At 57.2% G+C, this 27607-nt stretch overlaps 1 protein-coding gene across 1 annotated transcript in view; it reads left to right on the top strand.

Annotated features, from left to right (window-relative positions):
* LOC144676520 (kinesin heavy chain-like) overlaps positions 1-26762 on the top strand; it is a 40516-nt gene extending 13754 nt beyond the window's left edge. Inside the window, exons 2-15 of the mRNA XM_078536917.1 lie at positions 3634-3721; positions 4437-4510; positions 5872-5976; positions 6073-6121; positions 7273-7328; positions 7879-7966; positions 10016-10140; positions 12122-12226; positions 14019-14167; positions 15276-15424; positions 20354-20514; positions 22251-22319; positions 25092-25298; positions 26583-26762. Of these exons, the coding sequence (XP_078393043.1) occupies positions 3634-3721; positions 4437-4510; positions 5872-5976; positions 6073-6121; positions 7273-7328; positions 7879-7966; positions 10016-10140; positions 12122-12226; positions 14019-14167; positions 15276-15424; positions 20354-20514; positions 22251-22319; positions 25092-25298; positions 26583-26762 (1605 nt within the window). The remainder of the gene's footprint in view (positions 1-3633; positions 3722-4436; positions 4511-5871; positions 5977-6072; positions 6122-7272; positions 7329-7878; positions 7967-10015; positions 10141-12121; positions 12227-14018; positions 14168-15275; positions 15425-20353; positions 20515-22250; positions 22320-25091; positions 25299-26582) is intronic.
* The last annotated feature ends 845 nt before the right edge of the window (positions 26763-27607 follow it).

Here is a 27607-nt window from a genome sequence, read left to right as displayed (position 1 = left end):
ACCACCGACGTGTGTACCATCTACAAGATGCACTGCAGCAATTCGCCAAGGGCTCCTTCGACAGCGCCGCCCAAACCCACGACCTCTACCGTCTAGAAGGACGAGGGCAGCAGACACATGGGGAACACCACCGCCTGCAAGTTCCCCCTCCCGAGCCACTCACCATCCCGACTTGGGAATATATCGGCCGTTCCTTCACTGTCGCCGGGGTCAAAATCCTGGAACTCCCTCCCTAACAGCGCTGTGGGTGTACCTACATCACACGGGACAAAATCCTGGAACTCCCTCCCTAACAGCGCCGTGGGTGTACCTACAACTCACGGGACAAAATCCTGGAACTCCCTCCCTAACAGCGCCATGGGTGTACCTACACCACACGGGACAAAATCCTGGAACTCCCTCCCTAACAGCGCTGTGGGTGTACCTACATCACACGGGACAAAATCCTGGAACTCCCTCCCTAACAGCGCCGTGGGTGTACCTACACCACACGGACAAAATCCTGGAACTCCCTCCCTAACAGCGCCGTGGGTGTACCTACACCACACGGACAAAATCCTGGAACTCCCTCCCTAACAGCGCCGTGGGTGTACCTACACCACACGGACAAAATCCTGGAACTCCCTCCCTAACAGCGCCGTGGGTGTACCTACACCACACGGACAAAACCCTGGAACTCCCTCCCTAACAGCGCCGTGGGTGTACCTACACCACACAGACAAAATCCTGGAACTCCCTCCCTAACAGCGCCGTGGGTGTACCTACACCACACGGACAAAATCCTGGAACTCCCTCCCTAACAGCGCCGTGGGTGTACCTACACCACACGGACTAAATCCTGGAACTCCCTCCCTAACAGCGCCGTGGGTGTACCTACACCACACAGACAAAATCCTGGAACTCCCTCCCTAACAGCGCCGCGGGTGTACCTACACCACACAGACAAAATCCTGGAACTCCCTCCCTAACAGCGCCGTGGGTGTACCTACACCACACGGGACAAAATCCTGGAACTCCCTAACAGCACCGTGGGTGTACCTACACCACACGTACAAAATCCTGGAACTCCCTCCCTAACAGCGCTGTGGGTGTACCTACACCACACGGACAGAATCCTGGAACTCCCTCCCTAACAGCGCCGTGGGTGTACCTACACCACACGCACAAAATCCTGGAACTCCCTAACAGCGCTGTGGGTGTACCTACACCACACGTACAAAATCCTGGAACTCCCTCCCTAACAGCGCTGTGGGTGTACCTACACCACACAGACAAAATCCTGGAACTCCCTCCCTAACAGCGCTGTGGGTGTACCTACACCACACGTACAAAATCCTGGAACTCCCTCCCTAACAGCGCTGTGGGTGTACCTACACCACACAGACAAAATCCTGGAACTCCCTCCCTAACAGCGCTGTGGGTGTACCTACACCACACGGACAGAATCCTGGAACTCCCTCCCTAACAGCGCCGTGGGTGTACCTACACCACACGGACAAAATCCTGGAACTCCCTCCCTAACAGCGCCGTGGGTGTACCTACACCACACGGACAAAATCCTGGAACTCCCTCCCTAACAGCGCCGTGGGTGTACCTACACCACACGGACAAAATCCTGGAACTCCCTCCCTAACAGCGCCATGGGTGTACCTACACCACACGGACAAAATCCTGGAACTCCCTCCCTAACAGCGCCGTGGGTGTACCTACACCACACAGACAAAATCCTGGAACTCCCTCCCTAACAGCGCCATGGGTGTACCTACACCACACGCACAAAATCCTGGAACTCCCTAACAGCGCCGTGGGTGTACCTACACCACACGGACAAAATCCTGGAACTCCCTCCCTAACAGCGCCATGGGTGTACCTACACCACACGGGACAAAATCCTGGAACTCCCTCCCTAACAGCGCCGTGGGTGTACCTACACCACACGGACAAAATCCTGGAACTCCCTCCCTAACAGCGCCGTGGGTGTACCTACACCACACGGGACAAAATCCTGGAACTCCCTCCCTAACAGCGCTGTGGGTGTACCTACACCGCACGGACAAAATCCTGGAACTCCCTCCCTAACAGCGCTGTGGGTGTACCTACACCACACGGGGACTGCAGCGGTTCAAGCAGGCGGCTCACCCCCCACCTTCTCAAGGGGCAATTAGGGATGGGCAATAAATGCTGGGCCCAGCCCAGCGACACCCACACCCCGTGAATGAACTGAAAAACCACCCGTGGCTGATGCCATGGTTCACTCGCATGGTTGTTCCTTTGTCTGTAACACACAGACACTAAAGAGACAGCTGAGGTAGTCATTTCCCTCCGGAGTCTCGGTATCGTCCTGTTTAATCTTGCATAAACCCTGCTGCCCTAAAAACCGTCCACTAACCCTACACTCTCCGGCAGGTCCTGCAGCAACAGCCAGGAGGAATCTGATGGGACTTGGGTCTGTCTTCATCGTGTGAATCTTGTGGTCTGAGACCTTTTGCTATTTCTCTCTCTCTCCTTGCAATTTGACTCTAACTCTCTTTTTCTCTCTTTCTCGTTCTCTTTCTTTCTCTCTCTCTCTCTTTCTCTCTCTCTCTCTCTCCCTTTCTGTCTCTCTTTCCGACTCTATATCTCTCTCCTTCTCTCTCTACACTTTCCCTCTCTCTCTTTCCCTCTCTCTCTTTCCCTCTCGCTCTTTCCCTCTCTCTCTTTCCCTCTCGCTCTTTCCCTCTCGCTCTTTCCCTCTCTCGCTCTTTCCCTTTCGCTCTTTCCCTCTCCCTCTTTCCCTCTCCCTCTTTCCCTCTCCTCTTTCCCACTCTCTTTCCAACTCTCTTTCTCTCTCCCTCTTTCCCTCTCCCTCTTTCCCTCTCCTCTTTCCCACTCTCTTTCCAACTCTCTTTCTCTCTCTCTCTTTCCCTCTCTCTCTTTCCCTCTCTCTCTTTCCAACTCTCTTTCTCTCTCTCTCTTTCCCTCTCTCTCTTTCCCTCTCTCTCTTTCCCTCTCCCTCTTTCCCTCTCTCTCTTTCCCTCTCCCTCTTTCCCTCCCTCTCTTTCCCTCTCTCTCTTTCCCTCTCTACTCTTTCCCTCTCTCTCTTTCCCTCTCTCTCTTTCCCTCTCCCTCTTTCCCTCTCTCTCTCTCTCTCTACTCTTTCCCTCTCTACTCTTTCCCTCTCTACTCTTTCCCTCTCTCTCTTTCCCTCTCCCTCTTTCCCTCTCTCTCTCTCTCTCTACTCTTTCCCTCTCTACTCTTTCCCTCTCGCTCTTTCCCTCTCTCGCTCTTTCCCTCTCTCGCTCTTTCTCTCTCCCTCTTTCCCTCTCCCTCTTTCCCTCTCCCTCTTTCTCTCTCGCTCTTTCTCTCTCTCACCCTCTCTCCCACCCTCTCTCCCACTCTCCCTCTCTCTTTCTTTCTCTCCCTCTCTCTTTCTTTCTCTCACCCTCTCTCTCTCTCTCTTCCCCTCTCTCCCTTTCCCTCTCTCTCTTTCCCTCTCTCTCCTTCTCGCCCCTCTATCTCGCCCTCTCTCGCCCCCTCTTTCTCGCCCTCTCTTTCTCGCCCTCTCTCTCCCTCTTTCCCACTCTCTCTCCCTCTCTTTCTCTCCCTCTCTTTCTCTCTCTCTCTCTCCCTCTCTCTTTCTCTGTTCTGTTCCAGGGTAAGTCGTATGTTTTCGACCGTGTCTTCCCCACCAACACCACGCAGGACCAGGTCTACAATGCCTGCGCCAAGCAGATCGTCCGAGGTGAGGAGGCTCTCGGAGCCGGTCACTCTGGCTGGTGTGGGAGGGAGGGACGGACGCTGGCCAGGTTTGGTGAGGGGTGGGGGGTGGTGTGCGAGCGCAGAGTTGGCGCCGGGATTGGGGCTCAGGACCCCTCGAAGATGAAGGAACGCGTCGAGTGAATGAAGAGCCCAACGCCCCTCACCCCACAACTGCCCGAAGAGCGTCAGCCTCATGGTCGGCGACTAGAAACCATAACAAGATGGATTTGCAGGTTGTCCAGCTCCTTCCACCTCCCCCCCCGCCACCTCGGGACACATCCCGAAGGGCTTGGCAGCCCCTGTCGCAATTGCAGGAAACGTGGCACAGCCAGTCAAGCGCACAGCAAGCTCCCACGAGCAGCAATGGGACGAATGACCGGGTGACCTGCCGCGTCCAGTGGCCAAAGCGAGGGGGAAGACCTCGTCACCATCAGGGAAGCGGGGAGGAAACCGGGGCCCCTCCCGCTCTCCTGACCCAAGTCCGGTGTTCCACCTCCGCCGGAGAACGGGGTCTTGGGAGAGACAGCACCTCCGGCAGAGTGGCACTCCCCACCCTCGCGATGGGGTACCGCTCTCCCTCCCCTACGAGGGGGGTGGGGGTGGGGGGGTTGGGTGGGGAGAGCAGGAGCCGGACGCCTGGGTGGGTGTTCTCCGCAGCCTCCAGCCGCTCGCTCAGACGCTGTCTCTTGTCTCCCCAGACGTCTTGGGCGGCTACAATGGCACCATCTTCGCCTACGGACAGACGTCTTCAGGGAAGACCCACACCATGGAGGTAAGGGCATTCGCGGGGTAAGGGTGGGGGGGGCTGGATAGGGAGGGGGGGCTTCTGCTGTCGGGATTGGGGACGTCCCTCCCCTCCCTCCCCTTCCCCTCCCCTCCCCTCCCCTCCGCTGCCCTCCCAGATCACAACAACTCGCTGTGTTTATAAAAAATAATTCTCCTCATCTCCCTCCTCACCCACCCCCACCCTCTGGTTCTGTTCCCGATTCTCTTCAATCTGTGTCCCTCTGGTTACCGACCCTCCCGCCCACTGGGAAACAGTGTCTCCCTCTCCTACTCTACCCCAAACCACCCCTTCGTGATTTTGAACCCCTCGATTCAATCTCCCCCCTCCCTCCCTCCCTTAACCTTCTCTGCTCTAAGGAGAACAATCCCAGCTTCTCCAGTCCCTCCACGTGAACTGAAGTCCCCTCATCCCTCCCTCCCCCCGCAGGGCTCCCGTTCTGGTCAATTTCCCTCCGCACCCTCTCCGAGACCCTCGACATCCTTCCTAAAGTGCGGCAGGCAATTAACGCACTGCAAGATCCCACGAGCAGCAATGTGATAAATCGCCCCCATAACCTGTAATTTCAGTGATGTTGGTTGAGGGATAACTATTAGCCCCAGGACAAGGGTTGGGGGTTGGATGGGGTGGGGTGGAAGACCCCCACTCCTCATACTGGAAATAGTGACCCATCCGACAGTGCGGCGCTCCCTCAGCCACTGACCCTCTGACAGTGCGGCTCTCCCTCAGCACTGACCCTCCGACAGCGCGGCGCTCCCTCAGCACTGACCCTCCCACAGCGCGGTGCTCCCTCAGCGCTGACCCTCCCACAGCGTGGCGCTCCCTCAGCACTGACCCTCCGACAGCGCGGCGCTCCCTCAGCACTGACCCTCCGACAGTGCGGTGCTCCCTCAGCGCTGACCCTCTGACAGTGCGGTGCTCCCTCAGCACTGACCCTCCGACAGTGCGGCGCTCCCTCAGCGCTGACCCTCCGACAGTGCGGTGCTCCCTCGGGGCTGACCCTCCGACAGTGCGGCACTCCCTCAGCACTGACCCTCCGACAGTGCAGCGCTCCCTCAGCGCTGACCCTCCGACAGTCCCTCAGCGCTGACCCTCCGACAGTGCGGCTCTCCCTCAACACTGACCCTCCGACAGTGCGGCGCTCCCTCGGCGCTGACCCTCCGACATCGCGGCGCTCCCTCAGCACTGACCCCTCCGCCGATGGGCTGCGAGATCCTGTGGTGTGGGTGGGAACGGGCGGGGAATGGGTGGGGATTGGGGGGGAGGTGGTGGAGGTTGGCAGGGGTCCTGTCCATGCTCGGACAGGTGGGCAGTCGGTCTAACCGCACGAGCGGCCTTTCTGTTCCCAGGGCTTGCTGCACGACACCCACCTGATGGGGATCATCCCCAGGATCGCACACGACATCTTCGACCACATCTATTCCATGGACGAGAACCTGGAGTTCCACATCAAGGTGAGACTCCGGCCAGGAGACGGACATCACCTTTACCGGCTCCCGTCCATCCCCCTCCGTCTCACTGCTCTCCTCTTCCCGTCTTCTCTCCCTCAGGTGTCCTACTTTGAAATCTACATGGATAAGATTCGTGACTTGTTGGACGGTAAGTCTCGTCGCGTGGCCCAGCGGAAGGACAGAGCAGCAGGGAGGAGGCCGCTCGGCCCATCACCCCCGTGCTAGCACTGTAGAAAGACCTGTCCCGTTAAGTCCCCGCTCTCCCCCACCGCACTGCTCTTCCCCTTCCCCCCCCCAACCCCCCCGGCCACCACCCTCTCACCCACCCCCCCGCCAATATCCCCGCAGATATTTCCCCTTCCAGTATTTATCCGATTCCCCCCTCCTATTGAATCTGCTTCCACCGCCCTTTCAGGCAGCGCCTTCCAGATCACAACAACTCGCTGTGTTTATAAAAAATAATTCTCCTCATCTCCCTCCCCACCCACCCCCACCCTCTGGTTCTGTTCCCGATTCTCTTCAATCTGTGTCCCCTCTGGTTACCGACCCTCCCGCCCACTGGGAAACAGTCTCTCCCTCTCTACTCTACCCCAAACCCTCCCCTTCGTGATTTTGAACCCCTCGATTCAATCTCCCCCCCTCCCTCTCCCTCCCTTAACCTTCTCTGCTCTAAGGAGAACAATCCCAGCTTCTCCAGTCCCTCCACGTGAACTGAAGTCCCCTCATCCTCCACCCCCACCGCAGGGGTCCCGTTCTGATAAATCTCCCTCCGCACCCTCTCCGAGACCCTCGACATCCTTCCTAAAGTGAGGGGCCCAGGACTGGGGACACGGGGTACTCCAGCTGGGGTCCAATCTACCATCTAGAAGGACGAGGGCAGCAGACACATGGGGAACACCACCACCTGCAAGTTCCCCCTCCCGAGCCACTCACCATCCCGACTTGGGAATATATCGGCCGTTCCTTCACTGTCGCTGGGTCAAAATCCTGGAACTCCCTCCCTAACAGCGCCGTGGGTGTACCTACACCGCACGGACAAAATCCTGGAACTCCCTCCCTAACAGCGCCGTGGGTTTACCTACACCACACACGGGGACTGCGGTGGTTCAAGAAGGCGGCTCACCCCCCACCTTCTCAAGGGGCAATTAGGGATGGGCAATAAATGCTGGGCCCAGCCCAGTGACACCCACATCCCCGAGAATGAATAAAAAAAGCCTCAGACTCGCCAACGCGCACGGCCGCTCACAATCCAGGTGCATGTTTTTCCACATTGAACTGGATTTGTTTTGTCTCTCCCAGTGGCCAAGACCAGCCTGTCTGTTCACGAGGACAAGAACCGGGTGCCCTTTGTGAAGGTGAGAAATAGAGAATCTCAGGGGGAGCTTTAGTCTGTATCTAACCCCGTGCTATACCTGTCCTGGGAGTGTTTGATGGGGACGGTGTAGAGGGAGCTTTACTCTGTATCTAACCCCGTGCTGTACCTGTCCTGGGAGTGTTTGATGGGGACGGTGTAGAGGGAGCTTTACTCTGTATCTAACCCCGTGCTGTACCTGTCCTGGGAGTGTTTGATGGGGACGGTGTAGAGGGAGCTTTACTCTGTATCTAACCACGTGCTGTACCTGTCCTGGGAGTGTTTGATGGGGACGGTGTAGAGGGAGTTTTACTCTGCATCTAACCTTGTGCTGTACCTGTCCTGGGAGTGTTTGATGGGGACGGTGTAGAGGGAGCTTTACTCTGTATCTAACCCCGTGCTGTACCTGTCCTGGGAGTGTTTGATGGGGACGGTGTAGAGGGAGCTTTACTCTGTATCTAACCCCGTCCTGTACCTGTCCTGGGAGTGTTTGATGGGGACACTCACCTTCACACCCGGTCAGTAAATTTGAGTGGTTGTACGTTGTGTTGCAGGGCTGCACAGAGCGTTTCGTCTCCAGCCCGGAGGAGGTGATGGACGTCATTGACGAGGGGAAATGCAATCGCCATGTTGCGGTCACAAGTACGTGAACAAAGTATTGTCCAGTCGGCAAAGGGGAGCCGGTTCCCCATCTGATCCCGATTTTATTTCACCGCCTTTCCTACCCACCCCTCGCCCGAACCACCTTCCCGGACCTCACGTCGCCATCGTCCTCCACGCCTGGCTCCCGGACCGTTGCCGTCAGCAGGGATATTCGACTGCGCAGGCGTCGTCGTATACAGATCTCCATCCCTGCCCGCGCACAGCGTCCAACGTGGTTCGCCAGTTTGGTTCACTGGGCAGTGGCCAGAGTTGTGAAACCATTTCCACTTTACCCCGGGGGAGGGGAGGTGATAGCACATCCCCCACACCCCCCCACTCCATTCCCAGCCCTGGCAGACATCGGGCAAGTCTCCAACTCCTCCCTTGGACGACCACGTCGAACCTGTTTCACCAGCTCGGTCGTTCGGGAAATGATTCTGGGTGTCTGCCTCGCTCCCTCGTTGGCAGTGAAGATCCACAGCTTGTTCACACCTTTCTGAAGGGTGTGAGCTTTCTGTTCTGGTATCGTTCTATTCTACTATACACCAGCTTTCTGTGCCAACTCTGGTGCCTCTGTATTTTTTTTATAATGTGGAGACCAGAACAGACCAGAGCTCCGAGTGTGGTCTAACCCAGGGATACGGAGACCGGAACTGTGCACAGTGCTCCGAGTGTGGTCTAACCCAGGGATACGGAGACCGGAACTGTGCACAATGCTCCCAGTGTGGTCTAACCCAGGGATACGGAGACCGGAACTGTGCACAGTGCCCCGAGTGCGGTCTAACCCAGGGATACGGAGACCGGAACTGTGCACAGTGCTCCCAGTGTGGTCTAACCCAGGGATACGGAGACCGGAACTGTGCACAGTGCTCCGAGTGTGGTCTAACCCAGGGATACGGAGACCGGAACTGTGCACAGTGCTCCGAGTGTGGTCTAACCCAGGGATACGGAGACCGGAACTGTGCACAGTGCTGCCAGTGTGGTCTAACCCAGGGATACGGAGACCGGAACTGTGCACAGTGCTCCCAGTGTGGTCTAACCCAGGGATACGGAGACCGGAACTGTGCACAGTGCTCCCAGTGTGGTCTAACCCAGGGATACGGAGACCGGAACTGTGCACAGTGCTCGGAGTGTGGTCTAACCCAGGGATACGGAGACCGGAACTGTGCACAGTGCTCCGAGTGTGGTCTAACCCAGGGATACGGAGACCGGAACTGTGCACAGTGCTCCCAGTGTGGTCTAACCCAGGGATACAGAGACCGGAACTGTGCACAGTGCTCCCAGTGTGGTCTAACCCAGGGATACGGAGACCGGAACTGTGCACAGTGCCCCGAGTGTGGTCTAACCCAGGGATACGGAGACCGGAACTGTGCACAGTGCTCCGAGTGTGGTCTAACCCAGGGATACGGAGAGCGGAACTGTGCACAGTGCTCCCAGTGTGGTCTAACCCAGGGATACGGAGAGCGGAACTGTGCACAGTGCTCCGAGTGTGGTCTAACCCAGGGATACGGAGACCGGAACTGTGCACAGTGCTCCGAGTGTGGTCTAACCCAGGGATACGGAGACCGGAACTGTGCACAGTGCTCCCAGTGTGGTCTAACCCAGGGATACGGAGACCGGAACTGTGCACAGTGCTCCCAGTGTGGTCTAACCCAGGGATACGGAGACCGGAACTGTGCACGGTGCTCCGAGTGTGGTCTAACCCAGGGATACGGAGAGCGGAACTGTGCACGGTGCTCCGAGTGTGGTCTAACCCAGGGATACGGAGACCGGAACTGTGCACAGTGCTCCGAGTGTGGTCTAACCCAGGGATACGGAGACCGGAACTGTGCACGGTGCTCCCAGTGTGGGTCTAACCCAGGGATACGGAGACCGGAACTGTGCACGGTGCTCCGAGTGTGGTTTATGGAGGGTGGAAGTTGGGGAAGCCGGGAAGGGTCGGTGGTTGGGGGGGGTGGGGAGAGGCTGAGGGGGGGGGATTGGACGGGTCGAACGTGGAGACGACAGTTAATCGGACCTGCCTCTCTCTCTCTTGCCTTGTCCGCTCAGATATGAATGAACACAGCTCACGGAGTCACAGTATCTTCCTCATCAACATCAAGCAGGAGAACATGGAGACGGAGCAGAAGCTGAGTGGGAAGCTCTACCTGGTGGACTTGGCCGGCAGTGAGAAGGTTGGGGGAAGGAGCGGGGTCCGGGTTTGGCGGTGGGGGCGGGGGGGAGGTGCGGAGGGTCATGGTCGGACTCCGGTGGGCGGTGGGCGGGGTATTGGGTGGGATAGGTGGGCAAGGGGTGGCCCCTCTATGTCCATCTCTTGATCCCAACCTTCTTGTTGCCCAACGTCTCTCCATCTGGCTGTGATGGCGGGTTCCTCGAGGGTCCTCCCGAGCGTCTAATATCCGCGCGTAACTCCCCAGCCCGCCCACAGCGGAAGGCGGTGGTCCTGCTTGGCCTTGGCCCCCACTCCCACCCTCCTCACCCCACCTGGGGAGGGCTCCCTCGTCCCAGATCCGGGTGGGGTGGGGGTGGGTTTGGGGTGAAGAGTCAAAGGAATGGCTGTGGGACCCGGTGTCAGGTGTCTCCCTCCTCTGTCCTTCCGGGGTTCACACAATTGTAACGTGGCAGAAGGAGAGCCATTCGGCCCATCGTCTCTGTCCGTGTCGGCTCTCCGAATGAGCAAATTCCTGAGTCCCGCTACCCCCCACCCCTCCCACCCCCAACCATTTCTCCCCATGACCCTGCACATCCCTCCCTTTCAGATATCAGTCTAATTCCCTCTTGAACGCCTCAATTGACCCTGTCTCCCCCACACTCTCAGGCAGCGCATTCCAGACCCTAACGCCTCGATTGACCCTGTCTCCCCCACACTCTCAGGCAGCACATTCCAGACCCTAACGCCTCGATTGACCCTGTCTCCCCCACACTCTCAGGCAGCGCATTCCAGATCCTAACGCCTCGATTGACCCTGTCTCCCCCACACTCTCAGGCAGCGCATTCCAGACCCTAACGCCTCGATTGACCCTGTCTCCACCACACACTCAGGCAGCGCATTCCAGACCCTAACGCCTCGATTGACCCTGTCTCCCCCACACTCTCAGACAGCGCATTCCAGACCCTAACGCCTCGATTGACCCTGTCTCCACCACACACTCAGGCAGCACATTCCAGATCCTAACGCCTCGATTGACCCTGTCTCCACCACACTCTCAGGCAGCGCATTCCAGACCCTAACGCCTCGATTGACCCTGTCTCCCCCACACTCTCAGGCAGCGCATTCCAGATCCTAACCACTCGCTGTGTGAGAAAGTTTCTCCTCGAGTCTCCATTGCTTCTTTTACCAATCGCCTTAAATCTGTGTCCCTCTGGTTCTCGATCCTTCCCCCAATGGGAACAGTCTCTCCCTGTCCACTCTGTCCCAGACCCCTCCTGATTTTGAACACCTCGATCCAATCTCCTCTCGACCCTCTCTTCTCCGAGGAGAACAGTCCCAGCGTCTCCAATCTGTCCACGTCACTGAAGTTCCTCATCCCTGGAACCATTCTCGTCAATCTTTTCCTCTCTCTCTGTCTCTCTCTCTCTCTCTCTCTGTCTCTCTCTCTGCCTCTGTCTCTCTCTCTCTCTCTCTCTGTCTCTCTGCCTCTCTCTCTCTGTCTCTCTCTCTCTGTCTCTCTCTCTCTGTCTCTCTCTCTCTGTCTCTGTCTCTCTGCCTCTCTCTCTCTCTCTCTGTCTCTGTCTCTCTCTCTCTGCCCTCCTCTCGCGCCAATGGGGTTTCGGAGCTGATGGTGTCCACAATTCGTACATGGGGGCCTCGCCTTCCAGGGTCTGTGCAGGGGGGGGTGGAGGGGTCTGTGCGGGTGGGAGGTGGGAGTGGTGGGGGGTCTGTGCCGGGGGGAGTGGGGGGGGTCTGTGCGGGGGTGGGAGTGGGGGGGATCTGTGTGGGGGGAGTGGGGGGGTCTGTGCGGGGGGAGTGGGGGGGGTCTGTGCGGGGGGGAGTGGGGGGGGTCTGTGCGGGGGGAGTGGGGGGTCTGTGGGGGAAGTGTTGTCTCTGCGGACAGCGGGGGTTGGGGTTTCTGCGGGCGGTGTGGGTGGGGGGTTCTGTTGTGCGGTTATGGGAGCCGGTTGCCCTGGTAACGCTGCCCCTCTCCCCTCGGACAGGTCAGCAAGACCGGAGCAGCGGGGGCGGTGTTGGATGAAGCCAAGAACATCAACAAGTCTCTGTCGGCGCTGGGCAACGTCATATCGGCCCTGGCAGAGGGAACGGTGAGTCCACGGGGGACCCTCACCCCCACCTAACGAAGGGCGTCACCGTCTCCCCCGACAGTCACCACTTCCAGTAGAAACAGGGAGCAGGGGTCGACCATTCTGCCCCTCGAGCCTGCTTCCCCCGTCCCCTAAGATCATGGCTGATCTCCCAACCTCGACTCCGCTTTCCCCGCCCTCTCCCTCGACTCCCTCGGTGCCCGAAAATCTATCGCTCCCTCAGTCCCGGATATACTCGTCAACGGGGCATCCACCGGGGTAGAGAATTCCAAAGATTCGCCAACCCTCCCGAGTGAGATCGCCCCTCGTTCTTCTAAACCCCAGGGAGTATCGGCCCGTTCTACTCGACCTCTTACCCGCCCCCGTAGGACAATCCTGCTCATCCCGGGAATCAGTCTCGTGAACCTCCACTGCCCCCGCCCTCGAAGGCAAGGACATCCTTCCTGAGGTAAGGAGACTGAAACTGCGCACAGTGCTCCGGGAGTGGCCTCAACAAAACAGAGACAGGCCATTCGGCCCATCTGCCCCGTGCCGGTGTTTCTGTTCCACACGAGCCTCCTCCCACGCCCCCCTCCCCACCCCCCCACAACTTCATCTTACCCCCATCACCATATCCTTCTATTCCTTTCCCCCTCGTGAGTTTATCCAGCTTCCCCCCCACCTTCAATTCGCCTCGACCACTCCCTGTGGTAGAGAGTCCCACATTCTCATCATTCTCTGGAACACCGTCCAGGACAAAGCAGCCCCCGCTCGATGGGGCACCCCATCCACCAACATTCACTCCCTCCTCCACCACCGACGCACAGGGGCAGCAGTGTGTGTACCATCTACAAGATGCACTGCAGCAACTCGCCAAGGGCTCCTTCGACAGCGCCGCCCAAACCCACGACCTCTACCATCTAGAAGGACGAGGGCAGCAGACCCACGGGGAACACCACCACCTGCAAGTTCCCCTCCCGAGCCACTCACCATCCCGACTTGGGAATATATCGGCCGTTCCTTCACTGTCGCCGGGTCACAATCCTGGAACTCCCTCCCTAACAGCGCCGTGGGTGTACCTACACCTCACGGGACCAAATCCTGGAACTCCCTCCCTAACAGCGCCGTGGGTGTACCTACACCACACACGGGGACTGCAGCGGCTCAAGAAGGCGGCTCACCCCCCACCTTCTCAAGGGGCAATTAGGGATGGGCAATAAATGCTGGACCCAGCCCAGCGACGCCCACATCCCGTTAATGAATAATAAGTAAAAGTGTTTGTTACCATAGCTGTCGAAGGAGCCTTGGTGAGTTGCTGCAGTGCATCTTGTAGATGGTACACACACTGCTGCCCCTGTGCGTCGGTGGTGGTGGTGGAGGGAGTGAATGTTGGTGGATGGGGTGCCCCATCGAGCGGGGGCTGTTTTGTCCTAGACGGTGTCGAGCTTCTCGAGTGTTGTGGGAGCTGCACTCATCCAGGCAAGTGGGGAGTGTCCCATCACACTCCTGACTTGTGCCTTGTCGATGGTGGATAGGCTTTGGAGGGGGGAGTCAGGAGGTGAGTGACTCTCCGCAGGATTCCCAGCCTCTGACCTGCTCTTGTAGCCACAGTGTTTATATGGCTGGTCCCAGTTCAGTTTCTGGTCAATGGTAACCCCCAGGATGTTGATAGTGGGGGATTCAGCGATGGTGATGCCATTGAATGTTAAGGGGCGATGGTAAGAGTCTCTCCTGTTGGAGATGGGCATTGCCTGGCACTTGTGTAGCGCGAATGCTATTTAAGGAATCCATATACCACCTGTCGCTCTTACAGAAAACCCACGTACCCTATCGGGATAGCAAGATGACACGAATTCTTCAAGACTCTCTGGGAGGCAACTGTAGAACCACCATCGTCATCTGCTGCTCTCCATCAAGTTTCAACGATGCAGAGACAAAGTCAACGCTAATGTTTGGCCAAAGGTGGGGAACAAAGCAAGTGAACAGTGCCATGTTCACCCAAGGTGACCAACATACCAGCCCTTGAAATGTTCACAGACCGATTGCACATGTCCCATGCCTCAGGCTTGGAGGATTGTGAGTTCCAGCCCCCGGTCTGCAGACTGGAGCCCCATAATCCAAGCTGACATGGCCCAATGGCAGCACTGACCCTCCGAGAGTGCGGCACTCCCTCAGCGCTGACCCTCCCACAGTGCGGCGCTCCCTCAGCGCTGACCCTCCCACAGTGCGGCGCTCCCTCAGCACTGACCCTCCGACACTGCGGCGCTCCCTCAGGGCTGACCCTCCGACAGTGTGGTGCCCCCTCAGCACAGACCCTCTGACAGTGCGGCACTCCCTCAGCGCTGACCCTCCGACAGTGCGGCGCTCCCTCAGCGCTGACACTCCGACAGCGCGGCACTCCCTCAGCACTGACCCTCAGACAGTGTGGCTCTCCCTCAGCACTGACCCTCCGACAGTGCGGCACTCCCTCAGCACTGACCCTCCGACAGTGCGGTGCTCCCTCGGCGCTGACCCTCTGACAGTGCAGCCCTCCCTCAGCGCTGACCCTCCGACAGTGCGGCGCTCCCTCAGCACTCACCCTCCGACAGTGCGGCTCTCCCTCAGCACTGACCCTCCGACAGTGTGGCGCTCCCTCAGCACTGACCCTCCGACAGTGTGGCGCTCCCTCAGCACTGACCCTCCGACAGTGCGGCGCTCCCTCAGTGCTGACTCCCCCACAGTGCGGCGCTCCCTCAGCACTGACCCTCCGACAGTGCGGCGCTCCCTCAGCGCTGACCCTCCCACAGCATGAGCCTGGATTACTGACTCCTGGTTATAGGAGTGGGGCCCGAGCCTCCCCAACCAGAGTTGACCCGTTGAGCCAAGACTAGCGCCCGCGACCAGTCAGGGTTGGGGGTGACTCGGGACCCTCCGCTCAACAACGGCTCCTTCCTCCCCAGGATTTAATCCCCGGTTACCTGGAGGTCGGGCTGGGAGCTCAGACCCTCCCGTTGGACGCGGCACATCCCTGCACCCTGACCCTAATCTGTGGCCCTCCCTCCCTCCCTCCCTCTCTCCCCTCCCTCCCCAGGGCCAAGACCATCAGGAACACGGCCTCTGTCAATCTGGAACTGACAGCGGAGGAGTGGAAGAAGAAATACGAGAAGGAGAAAGAGAAGAACAAGACTCACAAGGAGACCATTCGCCGCCTGGAGACCGAACTCAACAGGTGGCGGAACGGTGGGTAGCACTGCCCCCCTGCGTAACCCCCCAGCCCCCTCACACCACCCCACACACCCCCCCACACCCCCCCACCCCCCTCACACCACCCCACACCCCCCCAGCACCCACACACCACCCACACCCCCGTGTCCCCCTCACACCACCCCACACCCCCCCAGCACCCACACACCACCCCACACCTCCCCAGCACCCACACACCACCCCACACCCCCCCAGCACCCACACACCACCCCACACCCCCCCAGCACCCACACACCACCCCACACCCCCCAGCACCCACACACCACCCCACACCCCCCCAGCACCCACACACCACCCCACACCCCCCCAGCACCCACACACCACCCCGCACCCCCCCAGCACCCACACATCACCCCACACCCCCCCAGCCCCCTCACACCACCCCACACCCCCCCAGCACCCACACACCACCCCACACCTCCCCAGCACCCACACACCACCCCACACCTCCCCAGCACCCACACACCACCCCACACCCCCCCAGCACCCACACACCACCCCACACCCCCCCAGCACCCACACACCACCCCACACCCCCCCAGCCCCCTCACACCACCCCACACCCCCCCAGCCCCCTCACACCACCCCACACCCCCCCAGCCCCCTCACACCACCCCACACCCCCCCAGCCCCCTCACACCACCCCACACCCCCCCAGCCCCCTCACACCACCCCCCAGACCCCTCACACCCCCCCCCAACAGCCCACACCCCCCCAGCCCCCTCACACCACCCCACACCCCCCCAGCCCCCACACAGCACCCCCCAGCCCACTCACACCAACCCCCAACACCCCACACCCCACTACCCCCTCCCCACCCCCGTGTCCCCCTCCGCCCAGCGTGGAGAGAGGGCGTTGCCTTACACTCGCCATACTGAGGCCCCAGGCAGTGGGGGTGATCGCTGACCCCTCACCGGTTCCCAGACCTCATGGCTTTCAAATCCCCCCATGTACTTCCCCCTCCCAACACCACCACCCTCCCCGGCATCTCTGTAACCTCCTCCAGGCCCCTACAACCCTCCCTATCTCTGTAACCTCCTCCAGCCCCCTACCACCCTCCCTATCTCTGCAACCTCCTCCAGTCCCCTACAACCCTCCCTATCTCTGTAACCTCCTCCAGCCCCTACCACCCTCCCTATCTCTGTAACCTCCTCCAGCCCCTACAACCCTCCCTATCTCTGTAACCCCCTCCAGCCCCTACAACCCTCCCTATGTCTGTAACCTCCTCCAGCCCCTACCACCCTCCCTATCTCTGTAACCTCCTCCAGGCCCTACAACCCTCCCTATGTCTGTAACCTCCTCCAGCCCCTACCACCCTCCCTATCTCTGTAACCTCCTCCAGTCCCTACAACCCTCCCTATCTCTGTAACCTCCTCCAGCCCCCTACAACCCTCCCTATCTCTGTAACCTCCTCCAGTCCCTTACAACCCTCCCTATATCTGTAACCTCCTCCGGTCCCTACCACCCTCCCTATCTCTGTAACCTCCTCCAGCCCCTACAACCCTCCCTATCTCTGTAACCTCCTCCAGCCCTTACGACCCTCCCTAACTCTGTCACCTCCTCCAGCCCCTACGACCCTCCCTATCTCTGTAACCCCCTCCAGCCCCTACAACCCTCCCTATCTCTGTAACCTCCTCCAGCCCCTTACAACCCTCCATATCTCTGTAACCCCCTCCAGCCCCTACAACCCTCCCTATCTCTGTAACCTCCTCCAGCCCCCTACAACCCTCCCTATCTCTGTAACCTCCTCCAGCCCCTTACAACCCTCCCTATCTCTGTAACCTCCTCCAGCCCCTTACAATCCTCCCTATCTCTGTAACCTCCTATCCTAGTTGGATAGACTTGGGTTGTTTTCGTTGGAGCAGAGAAGACTGAGGGGCGACCTGATCGAGGTGGACAAGATGATGAGGAGCATGGACAGGGTGGATAGGGAGCAGCTGTTCCCCTGAGTTGAAGGGTCAGTCACGAGGGGGGCATAAGTTCAAGGTGAGGGGCAGGAGGTTTAGGGGGGGGAATGTGAGGTAAAACTTTTTTACCCAGAGGGTGGTGAGGGTCTGGAATGCGCTGCCTGGGAGGGTGGTGGAGGCGGGTTACCTCACATCCTTTAAAAAGTACCTGGATGAGCACTTGGCACGTCATAACATTCAAGGCTATGCGTTCCAAACGCTGGGTAAATGGGATTAGGGAGGTAGGTCAGGTGTTTCTCACGTGTCGGCGCAGACTCGATGGGTTGAAGGGCCTCTTCTGCACTGTGAGATTCTGTGAACCCTCCGAGATCTCTGCGCTCCTCCAATTCCAGCCTCCCTCACATCCCTCCCCGATTCCCATCGTGGCCGTGCCTTCAGCTGCCTGGGGCCCCGAGCTCTGGAATTCCCTCTCTAAGCCTCTCTATCTATCTCTCTCTCACCCTCTCTCCTCCTTTAAGATGCTCCTCAAACCCGACCTCTTTCACTAAGCGTTTGGTGACGTGTCCCTAATACCTCTCTCTCCGTGGCCCGGGGCTGGGTGTGTTTTGATTCACGCGTTGTGAAGTGCCTCGGGGGCGTTTTATTCCAGTGAGGGCGCTATATAAATGCAAATTGATGTCACATAGAATTGGGTAGGGTCTGGGTTGCAGGCACTGCTTTCCTGACGATTGTGACCATTATTTAATTGTAGCAGGATTTTTTAAAAATATAATTAGTGGGAGACTATTATGTGCCTGTGTGAAATTTGCACGCTCCTCGTACATGAATCTGTTAACCTTCGGACTGAGAAGCTGTTTTCCCCCTTCCCACCCACCCCTGGCTGGAGAGTCTAGAACGAAAGCTGTGGTCAGCGGGTGGCGGGGGGTGGTGGGTGGTGGGTTACAGTCTCAGGGTAAGGGGCCGGCCGTTATGAACTGAGACGAGAAGAAATTCGGAGGGTTGATGAATCTTTGGAATTCTCTACCCCGATGGATGCCCCGTTGACGAGTATATCCAAAACTGTGGAGAGCGATAGATTTTCAGGCACCAAGGGAATCGAGGGATAGGACAGGGAAAGTGGAATGGAGGAGGAAGATCAGACATGACCTTTGATTGTTCCAACGGAGATGGGAGGAGTGCAGCGTCTGTCTCTGGTCTCATGACTCCATGGGTCACAACATGTACTGAAATGATTTCTCCAGCTTGCTAGACGGCCAAATCTGTGCTTTACCTGTGAATCTCAGAGTGACCTCTCAGTGCCCAGGTTTCTTCAATAAACAACAAAATTATTAGTTTATTATGAAACTAGTCTTTTCAAGTAGAAAGGCAAAGCTTATTAACATGCAGCATGAACTATGAAAGTATAACAATCACTCTTTCCAAATACCTCGCTCACTGTCTCTCTCGTTCTCACACACACACAATAATAAAATAAAATAGAGGAATTCTGCCAAAAGGTTAAAAGTCAGTGGTCGAAGGGAAGAGGATAGATGGTGGAGTCCTTGAAATGGTGTCCGGGTTATATGGTTGGTCTCTCAGCGCTGGCCTGTGATACAATCGATGACTCTTGCGCCACTTTTCAGTGGACTCAAGGAGAACTTGCAGTCAGTCAATTTCAGAATGTAGAGTGACAGCCATTCACTCTCTGCTTTGGAACTGGGGTCTGGAGCTTTGGGAGCTGCTGTCCTCTTTACTCAAGCGGTTGGTCCTTCCCGATTTCTCCCAAAAGTGAAACCCAAGCCAGCTTTATAAACACCCATTTTCCAGGCATGGTTTTTTCCTCAAAGCCTAAAACCGCAGTGTGACCCTTTATGTAAACAGTCTGCCCGGGGTCAAGAGGTTCCCAGCTCCTTTAAAACTGCTCGATTAATGTTGTCTTTTCCCGGAACAGCAGCCACCAGAGTCCCTGCGTTAACCTCTTTAAGGGACAGGGTCTTTTAAACAAAACGCAAATCCTTCCAGAATGTTCTTAGACCTTGCAGATGACCCATTTTCTGTGGTTAAAGTGTTTATGACAAGATTAACAACCATTGCAACGGTGACTCTGCATTGGGAGAATTTCAAAGGCTTGCAAAGTGTGTGGAAGGTGCTATGTAAATGCTACATCAACTTGCATAAAATTATAAAATTCAGCCCCTCGGTCCTGCTCCCCCCCCATCAATAAGATCGGGGCTGATCCGATTGTGGCCTTAACTCCACTTTCCTGCCTGTCCCTCCTCCCCATAACCCTCGACCCCCTCCTCGATCAGAAACCCGTCTAACTCGGCCTCGAATATATTCACTGACCCGGCCTCCGCTGCTCTCTGGAGGGGGGGAAGAGAATTCCACAGACTGACCACCCTCTGAGAGAAGAAATTCCTCCTCGTCTCCATCTTCAATGGGAGACCCCTTATTCTAGAAACTGTGCCCCCCTCCTCCCTCCCTCGTTCTAGATTCCCCCACGAGGAGGTGGGGGGGAGGGAAACATCCTCTCAGCATCCACCCTGTCAAACCCCCTCCTCCTCTCCGAATTTGATCTGTCTCAATAAGATCACTTCTCGTTCTTCTAAACTCCCAATGGGGGACAGGGCCCCAACCTGCTCAACCTTTCCCCATGAGACAAACCCCCCCTTCGTCCCAGGGATCAGCCCCAGTGAACCTTCTCCCAACGGCCTCCAATGCCAGTACGTCCCCCTCCCTTAAGTAAGGAGACGGGAACTGTACACAGGGCTCCGGGTGTGGTCTCACCAACGCCCCGTACAGCTGTAGCAAGACTCCCCCCGGAATTTTATACCCCACCCCCCCCCTTGTAATAAAGGCCGACGTTCCCAATCACTCCCTGTATCGACACGCTGACTAATTGGGACTCATACACTAGGACGCCCAGATCCCTCTGTACCCCCACTCCATTTCCACCCTCCCACCAGCGATGACGAGCAGGCGTGATTAAGGTGTCCTTTGTTCCCCCGACCCCGTGCAGGGGAGAACGTTCCGGAAAACGAGCAGCTGCCCGAGAAGGAGGAGCCGCGCGAGGTGACCCCGGTGGCTGACAACTCATCCATCGTCATTCACATCTCGGAGGAGGAGAGGCAGAAGTACGAGGAAGAAATCCGAAAACTCTACAAATACCTGGACGACAAGGTACGGGGGGCAGAGACCCAGGCGTCCGAACGAGCCCCGAGCACCCCCACTCCCGCCCCCTCACCCCACCCCACTCCCGCACGCCCCGCTCCTCCCCCTCTCTGCTCGTCCGCTGCAGGAACCCTCGCCTGAACCTTGCTGCCCTCTGGACTCCAGTATTCCGACGCTCCCTTGCCGGCTGACCATCCCCTACCCTCCGTAAACTTCAGCCCGAACACAACCCTGCTGTAAACCCCGACCCCCGCCGTTCCCCCCACCCTCCGCACTGAGTTCCCTTCGCCTATCGACCGCCCCCCTCCGTGCTCCCTCGCTTACACCAGCTCCCCCATCCAGCATCGCCTCGGTTTCAAATCCCTCGTCCTCCTGTTCAAATCCTTCCATAGGTTCCTTGCTCACCTCCCTATCTCTGTCACCTCCTCCAGCCCCTATAACCCTCCCTATCTCTGTCACCTCCTCCAGCTCCTACAACCCTCCCTATCTCTGTAACCTCCTCCAGCACCCTACACCCATCCCTATCTCTGTAACCTCCTCCAGTCCCTCCAACCCTCCCTATCTCTGTCACCTCCTCCAGCCCCCTACAACCCTCCCTATCTCTGTAACCTCCTCCAGCCCCCTACAACCCTCCCTATCTCTGTAACCTCCTCCAGCCCCCTACAACCCTCCCAATCTCTGTAACCTCCTCCAGCCCCCTACAACCCTCCCTATCTCTGTAACCTCCTCCAGCCCCTACAACCCTCCCTATCTCTGTCACCTCCTCCAGCCCCTACAACCCTCCCTATCTCTGTAACCTCCTCCAGCCCCCTACAACCCTCCCTATCTCTGTAACCTCCTCCAGCCCCCTACAACCCTCCCTATCTCTGTAACCTCCTCCAGCCCTTACAACCCTCCCTATCTCTGTAACCTCCTCCAGCCCCCTACACCCCTCCCTATCTCTGTAACCCCCTCCATTCCCTACAACCCTCCCTATCTCTGTAACCTCCTCCAGCCCCCTACAACCCTCCCTATCTCTGTAACCTCCTCCAGCCCCTACAACCCTCCAAGATCTCTGCGCTCCTCCAATTCCGGCCTCTTGCCCATCCCATGATTCCCATCGCTCCACCATCGGCGGCCGTGCCTTCAGCTGCCTGGGGCCCCGAGCTCTGGAATTCCCTCCTTAAACCTCTCTGCCCCTCTCTCTCTCTCTCTATCTCTGCCTTTAAGATGCTACTTAAAACCTACTTTCTTGTCCAAACTCTTGGGTTGTAGTTGGAAGTGTTAATGCCTGGTGATACCCTGAACACCTCAGGTGGTAATACCGGAACACTAGGCAGTAGAAGTCAAGCTGTGGAATAGGCTCAAGGAGGGGGCTGAATGGCCTCCTCCTGTTCCTGTCAAAGAGGCACAGTGGGGGCTGAGTGGCCTCCTCCTGTTCCTGGGTAGCAGGCACACTGTGGGCTGAATGGCCTCCTCCTGTTCCTGAGTAACAGGCACACTGGGGACTGAATGGCCTCCTCCTGTTCCTGGGTAACAGGCACACTGGGGACTGAATGGCCTCCTCCTGTTCCTGGGTAACAGGCACATGGGGGGTTGAATGGCCTCCTCCTGTTCCTGGGTAACAGGCACACTGGGGGCTGAATGGCCTCCACCTGTTCCCACAGGGTTGATTCAGTAACAGCTACAGGGTAGTGTTAGCGGGTGCAGTGTGACTGTTGCTGGGGTGCTCTGACTTCCCTGTGTTGTCCTTTGTGTTCTCCCAGGATGACGACATCAACCTGCACAGCCAGATTGTGGAGAAGCTGAAGTGTCAGATGCTGGATCAGGACGAGGTAGGGAAGGTTCAGTCTCGGACGCGGCTGCGCTCGACCCCTGAGAGTCCATCAGAGAGGGCGGGAAGGGGTGGCACACAGAGGAACTGGGAATATTCTGTATTTATCCCATTCCCATTGGGTATCAAGTCTAAACAGTCCCTATCCCATTGGGTAACAAGGTGAGACAGTCCCTATCCCGTTGGGTATCGCATCTAGACAGTCCCTATCCCATTGGGTAGTGAGGCGATACAGTCCCTATCCCATTGGGTATCGAGGCGAGACACTCCCTATCCCATTGGGTATCGAGTCTAGACACTCCCTATCCCGTTGGGTATCGCATCTAGACACTCCCTATCCCATTGGGTATCGCATCTAGACACTCCCTATCCCGTTGGGTATCGCATCTAGACACTCCCTATCCCATTGGGTATCGCATCTAGACACTCCCTATCCCGTTGGGTATCGCATCTAGACACTCCCTATCCCATTGGGTATCGCATCTAGACAGTCCCTATCCCATTGGGTATCGCATCTAGACACTCCCTATCCTGTTGGGTATCGCATCTAGACACTCCCTATCCCATTGGGTATCGCATCTAGACACTCCCTATCCCGTTGGGTATCGCATCTAGACACTCCCTATCCCGTTGGGTATCGCATCTAGACACTCCCTATCCCATTGGGTATTGCATCTAGACACTCCCTATCCCATTGGGTATCGCATCTAGACACTCCCTATCCCATTGGGTATCGCATCTAGACACTCCCTATCCCATTGGGTATCGCATCTAGACAGTCCCTATCCCATTGGGTATCGCAACTAGACACTCCCTATCCCATTGGGTATCGCATCTAGACAGTCCCTATCCCACTGGGTATCGCAACTAGACACTCCCTATCCCATTGGGTATCGCATCTAGACACTCCCTATCCCATTGGGTATCGCATCTAGACACTCCCTATCCCATTGGGTATCGCATCTAGACACTCTCTATCCCGTTGGGTATCGAGGCTAGACAGTCCCTATCCCATTGGGTATCGAGGCGAGACACACCCTATCCCATTGGGTATCGCATCGAGATACTCCCTATCCCATTGGGTATCGCATCTAGACACTCCCTATCCCATTGGGTATCGCATCTAGACACTCCCTATCCCATTGGGTATTGCATCTAGACACTCCCTATCCCATTGGGTATCAAGGTGAGACAGTCCCTATCCCATTGGGTATCGAGGCGAGACACTCCCTATCCCATTGGGTATTGTGTCGAGACAATCCCTATCCCATTGGGTATCGAGTCTAGACAATCCCTATCCCATTGGGTATCGAGTCTAGACACTCCCTATCCCATTGGGTATCGAGGCGAGACACTCCCTATCCCATTGGGTATTGTGTCGAGACAATCCCTATCCCATTGGGTATCGAGTCTAGACAGTCCCTATCCAATTGGGTATTGCATCGAGACAGTCTCTCTCCCATTCCCAGTGGACAATGGGTTTGGCTGTTTAAAGTTCTGGGCAATTAACTGTGCTTCACAAGGTAGAACTCTCAACCACCTTGAGAGATACACCTTGGGGCTGATTGTGGAATGACCCCTCCATGAACACTGGCTCCTGGGACTACGAGCATTCGGGGAGGAATTGTTCCAACGGCGCAAGAGTTAGAAAGATTTGGTGTTCAATCCCAGGCCCCGCACTCTATGAAGGATGTCGAGGGTCTCGGAGAGGGTGCGGAGGGAGATTTACCAGAACGGGAGCCCTGCGGGAGGGTGGAATGAGGGGACTTCAGTTCACGTGGAGGGGACTGGAGAAGCTGGGATTGTTCTCCTTAGAGCAGAGAAGGTTAAGGGAGGGAGGATGAGGGGACTTCAGTTCACGTGGAGGGGACTGGAGAAGCTGGGATTGTTCTCCTTAGAGCAGAGAAGGTTAAGGGAGGGAGGGAGGGGGGGAGATTGAATCGAGGCGTTCAAAATCACGAAGGGGGGCGTTTTGGGGTAGAGTAGGAGAGGGAGAGACTGTTTCCCAGTGGGCGGGAGGGTCGGTAACCAGAGGGGACGCAGATTGAAGAGAATCGGGAACAGAACCAGAGGGTGGGGGTGGGTTGGGGAGGGGGAGATGAGGAGAATTATTTTTTATAAACACAGCGAGTTGTTGTGATCTGGAAGGCGCTGCCTGAAAGGGCGGTGGAAGCAGATTCAATAGGAGGGGGGGAATCGGATAAATTGCCGAAAAAAAGAGAGATGTCAAATCATTTCGTCTTGCACTCATCAGGACACTTTGCAAGAATATCAATATAAGGGGGGGAACAACAATTCGTACTGTGTGTGAAGAGAGTGCTGATTGGTTGGCAAGTGGACTCTGGTCCATTCTCCATGGCACTGCCTCCACCAATCAGATTCTGCTTGCCCACCGATCAGCACTCTCTTCACGTGCAGTATAAATTGTTGTTCTCCCGCTTATATTGATAATCTCGCTATGTGTCCTGACGAGTGCAAGATTGAAAGCTTAGACAGGTCTCTTTTTTTTTCCAACAATACTCAAGTCCTGTGCTGGAAGACGACTAATGGGATAAGTGCTCGAAGGGGAAAAATTTGCAGGGACACGGGGGCGAGTGCGGAGAGCGAGGGATGGGACAAATTGGATAGGCATGATGGGCCGAATGGCTGCCCCTTGTGCTGTAAGGCGCCCCTGCAGCCTCTTGCTTTTGCGTTCTGTAAGATGTGTCGCTGTGAGTTTAGTGTCTCCTCTCCTGCCTCATCCTCCTCCCACTGTCCCACTGCGACCCGGCAGCTGCTGGCTTCTACTCGAAGCGACAATGAGAAGATCCAGGAGGAGCTGAGCCGTCTGCAGATGGAAAACGACAGCGCCAAGGACGAGGTGAAGGAGGTTCTTCAGGCCCTGGAGGAGCTGGCCGTCAACTACGACCAGAAGTCGCAAGAGGTGGAAGAGATGAGCAAACAGAACAGGTTGCTGACCGACGAGCTGGCCAAGAAAATGGTGAGTGGCTCCTGCACACGCGCCGCGCTGTCGGAGGGTCAGCGCCGAGGGAGCACCGCACTGTCGGAGGGTCAATGCTGAGGGAGCGCCGCACAGTTGGAGGGTCAGCGCTGAGGGAGCGCCGCACTGTCGGAGGGTCAGTGCTGAGGGAGCGCCACACTGTCGGAGGGTCAGTGCTGAGGGAGCGCCGCACTGTCGGAGGGTCAGTGCTGAGGGAGCGCCGCACAGTTGGAGGGTCAGCGCTGAGGGAGCGTCGCACTGTCGGAGGGTCAGTGCTGAGGGAGCGCCGCACTGTCAGAGGGTCAGTGCCGAGGGAGTGTGTGTCGGAACTGTGTACATTGCTGGTCTCTATATACCTTACTCAGACCACACTTGCAGCACTGTGCACAGTTCTGGTTTCTATATTATAGAAAGGATACAGTGGCACTGATGAAGGGACAGTAATGATTCAGGACGAATAATACCAGAATTGAGAGGGTATAACGATGAGAGAAGTCTGAACAAACTACGGCCCTTCTATTTAGACAAGAGAAGGCTGAGGGGGTGACCTTACACAGGTCTTTAAAATTACAAAGGGGTTTCGATAGGGGAGACGTAGAGGGGCTGTTTCCACTTGTCAGGGGAGAGGGGGCAGAGAGAAACCAGAACTCGGGGGCCATCGATACAAGACGGTCGATAATAAACCCAATCGGGGGGATTCAGGAGAAACTTCTTTACCCAGAGAGTGGGAAGAATGTGGGACTCGCTCCCACGGGGAGTGGGGAGAATGTGGGACTCGCTCCCATGGGGAGCGGGGAGAATGTGGGACTCGCTCCCGTGGGGAGCGTGGAAAATGTGGGACTCGCTCCCACGGGGAGCGGGGAGAATGTGGGACTTGCTCCCACGGGGAGTGGGGGAGAATGTGGGACTCGCTCCCACGGGGAGTGGGGAGAGTGTGGGACTCGCTCCCACGGGGAGCGGGGAGAATGTGGGACTTGCTCCCACGGGGAGTGGGGGAGAATGTGGGACTCGCTCCCACGGGGAGTGGTCGAGGTGAATAGCGTCGATGTATTGAAGGGGGGGGAAGCTGGATAAACACACGAGGGGGAAAGGAATAGAAGGATAGGGTGATGGGGGTGAGATGAAACGGGGGTGGTGGGAGCCTCATGTGGAACAGAAACTCAGGCATGGAGCAGATGGAATGCGTGTAAATTCTTTGTGGCTTCTTTGGGATTGGATTGAATCTTCATATTGACAATCCTCTCTCTCTCTTGCCCCGAATCACACTCCTGTGCCGCGCCCCAGACAACACTGATAACACTGGAAGCCGAACTCCACCATGCTCAAGAGCTCAGTAACCACCAAAAGAAGAGGGTGGCTGAGGTGCTGAATACCCTACTCAAGGACCTGAGTGACTTCAACAATATCGTTGGAAACGCAGAGTGGAAAGTGGTCAGTAAAACGCTACTGGGGACCCCGCTGTAAATGCTGACACAGTCCCCAGAGACCCCCCTGTAAATGCTGACACAGTCCCCAGAGACCCCCCCTGTAAATGCTGACACAGTCCCCAGAGACCCCCCCTGTAAATGCTGACACAGTCCCCAGAGACCCCCCTGTAAATGCCTGACACAGTCCCCGGAGACCCCCCTGTAAATGCTGACACAGTCCCCGGAGACCCCCCTGTAAATACTGACACAGTCCCCGGAGACCCCCCTGTAAATACTGACACAGTCCCCAGAGACCCCCCTGTAAATGCTGACACGGTCCCCGGAGACCCTCCTGTAAATGCTGACACACTCCCCGGAGACCCCCCTGTAAATGCTGACACAGTCCCCGGAGACCCCCCTGTAAATGCTGACACACTCCCCGGAGACCCCCCTGTAAATGCTGACACAGTCCCCGGAGACCCCCCTGTAAATACTGACACACTCCCCGGGGACCCCCCTGTAAACACTGACACATTAACACCTCTCCCCGTCTCTCTCTCTCTGTGTCCCCGTCTCTCTCTCTTTCTCCCACTGTCTCCCTCTCCCCAAATCTTTCTTACCATACCTTCTCTCTTACTCTCTCCCTGGTGTCTCTCTCGCTCTCACTTATTCCTTTCTTTCTCTCTCCCCATTTCACTCTCTCCCTCACTTATTCCTCTCTTTCCCTCTCCCCATCTCTGTCTCTCTCTCCCTCACCGATTCCTCTCTTTCCCTCTCCCCGTCTCTCTCTCTCTCCCTCACCCACTCCTCTCTTTCCCTCTCCCCGTCTCTCTCTCTCCCTCATCCATTCCTCTCTTTCCCTCTCCCATTTCTCTCTCTCTCTCTCTCTCCCTCACCCATTCC

The sequence above is a fragment of the Cetorhinus maximus genome, unplaced genomic scaffold (assembly GCF_964194155.1).
Source record: "Cetorhinus maximus unplaced genomic scaffold, sCetMax3.hap1.1 HAP1_SCAFFOLD_1661, whole genome shotgun sequence".
NCBI classification, from domain to species: domain Eukaryota; kingdom Metazoa; phylum Chordata; class Chondrichthyes; order Lamniformes; family Cetorhinidae; genus Cetorhinus; species Cetorhinus maximus.
Note: the sequence above shows the minus strand (reverse complement) of the source record. Positions and strands in the feature narration are given on the sequence as shown.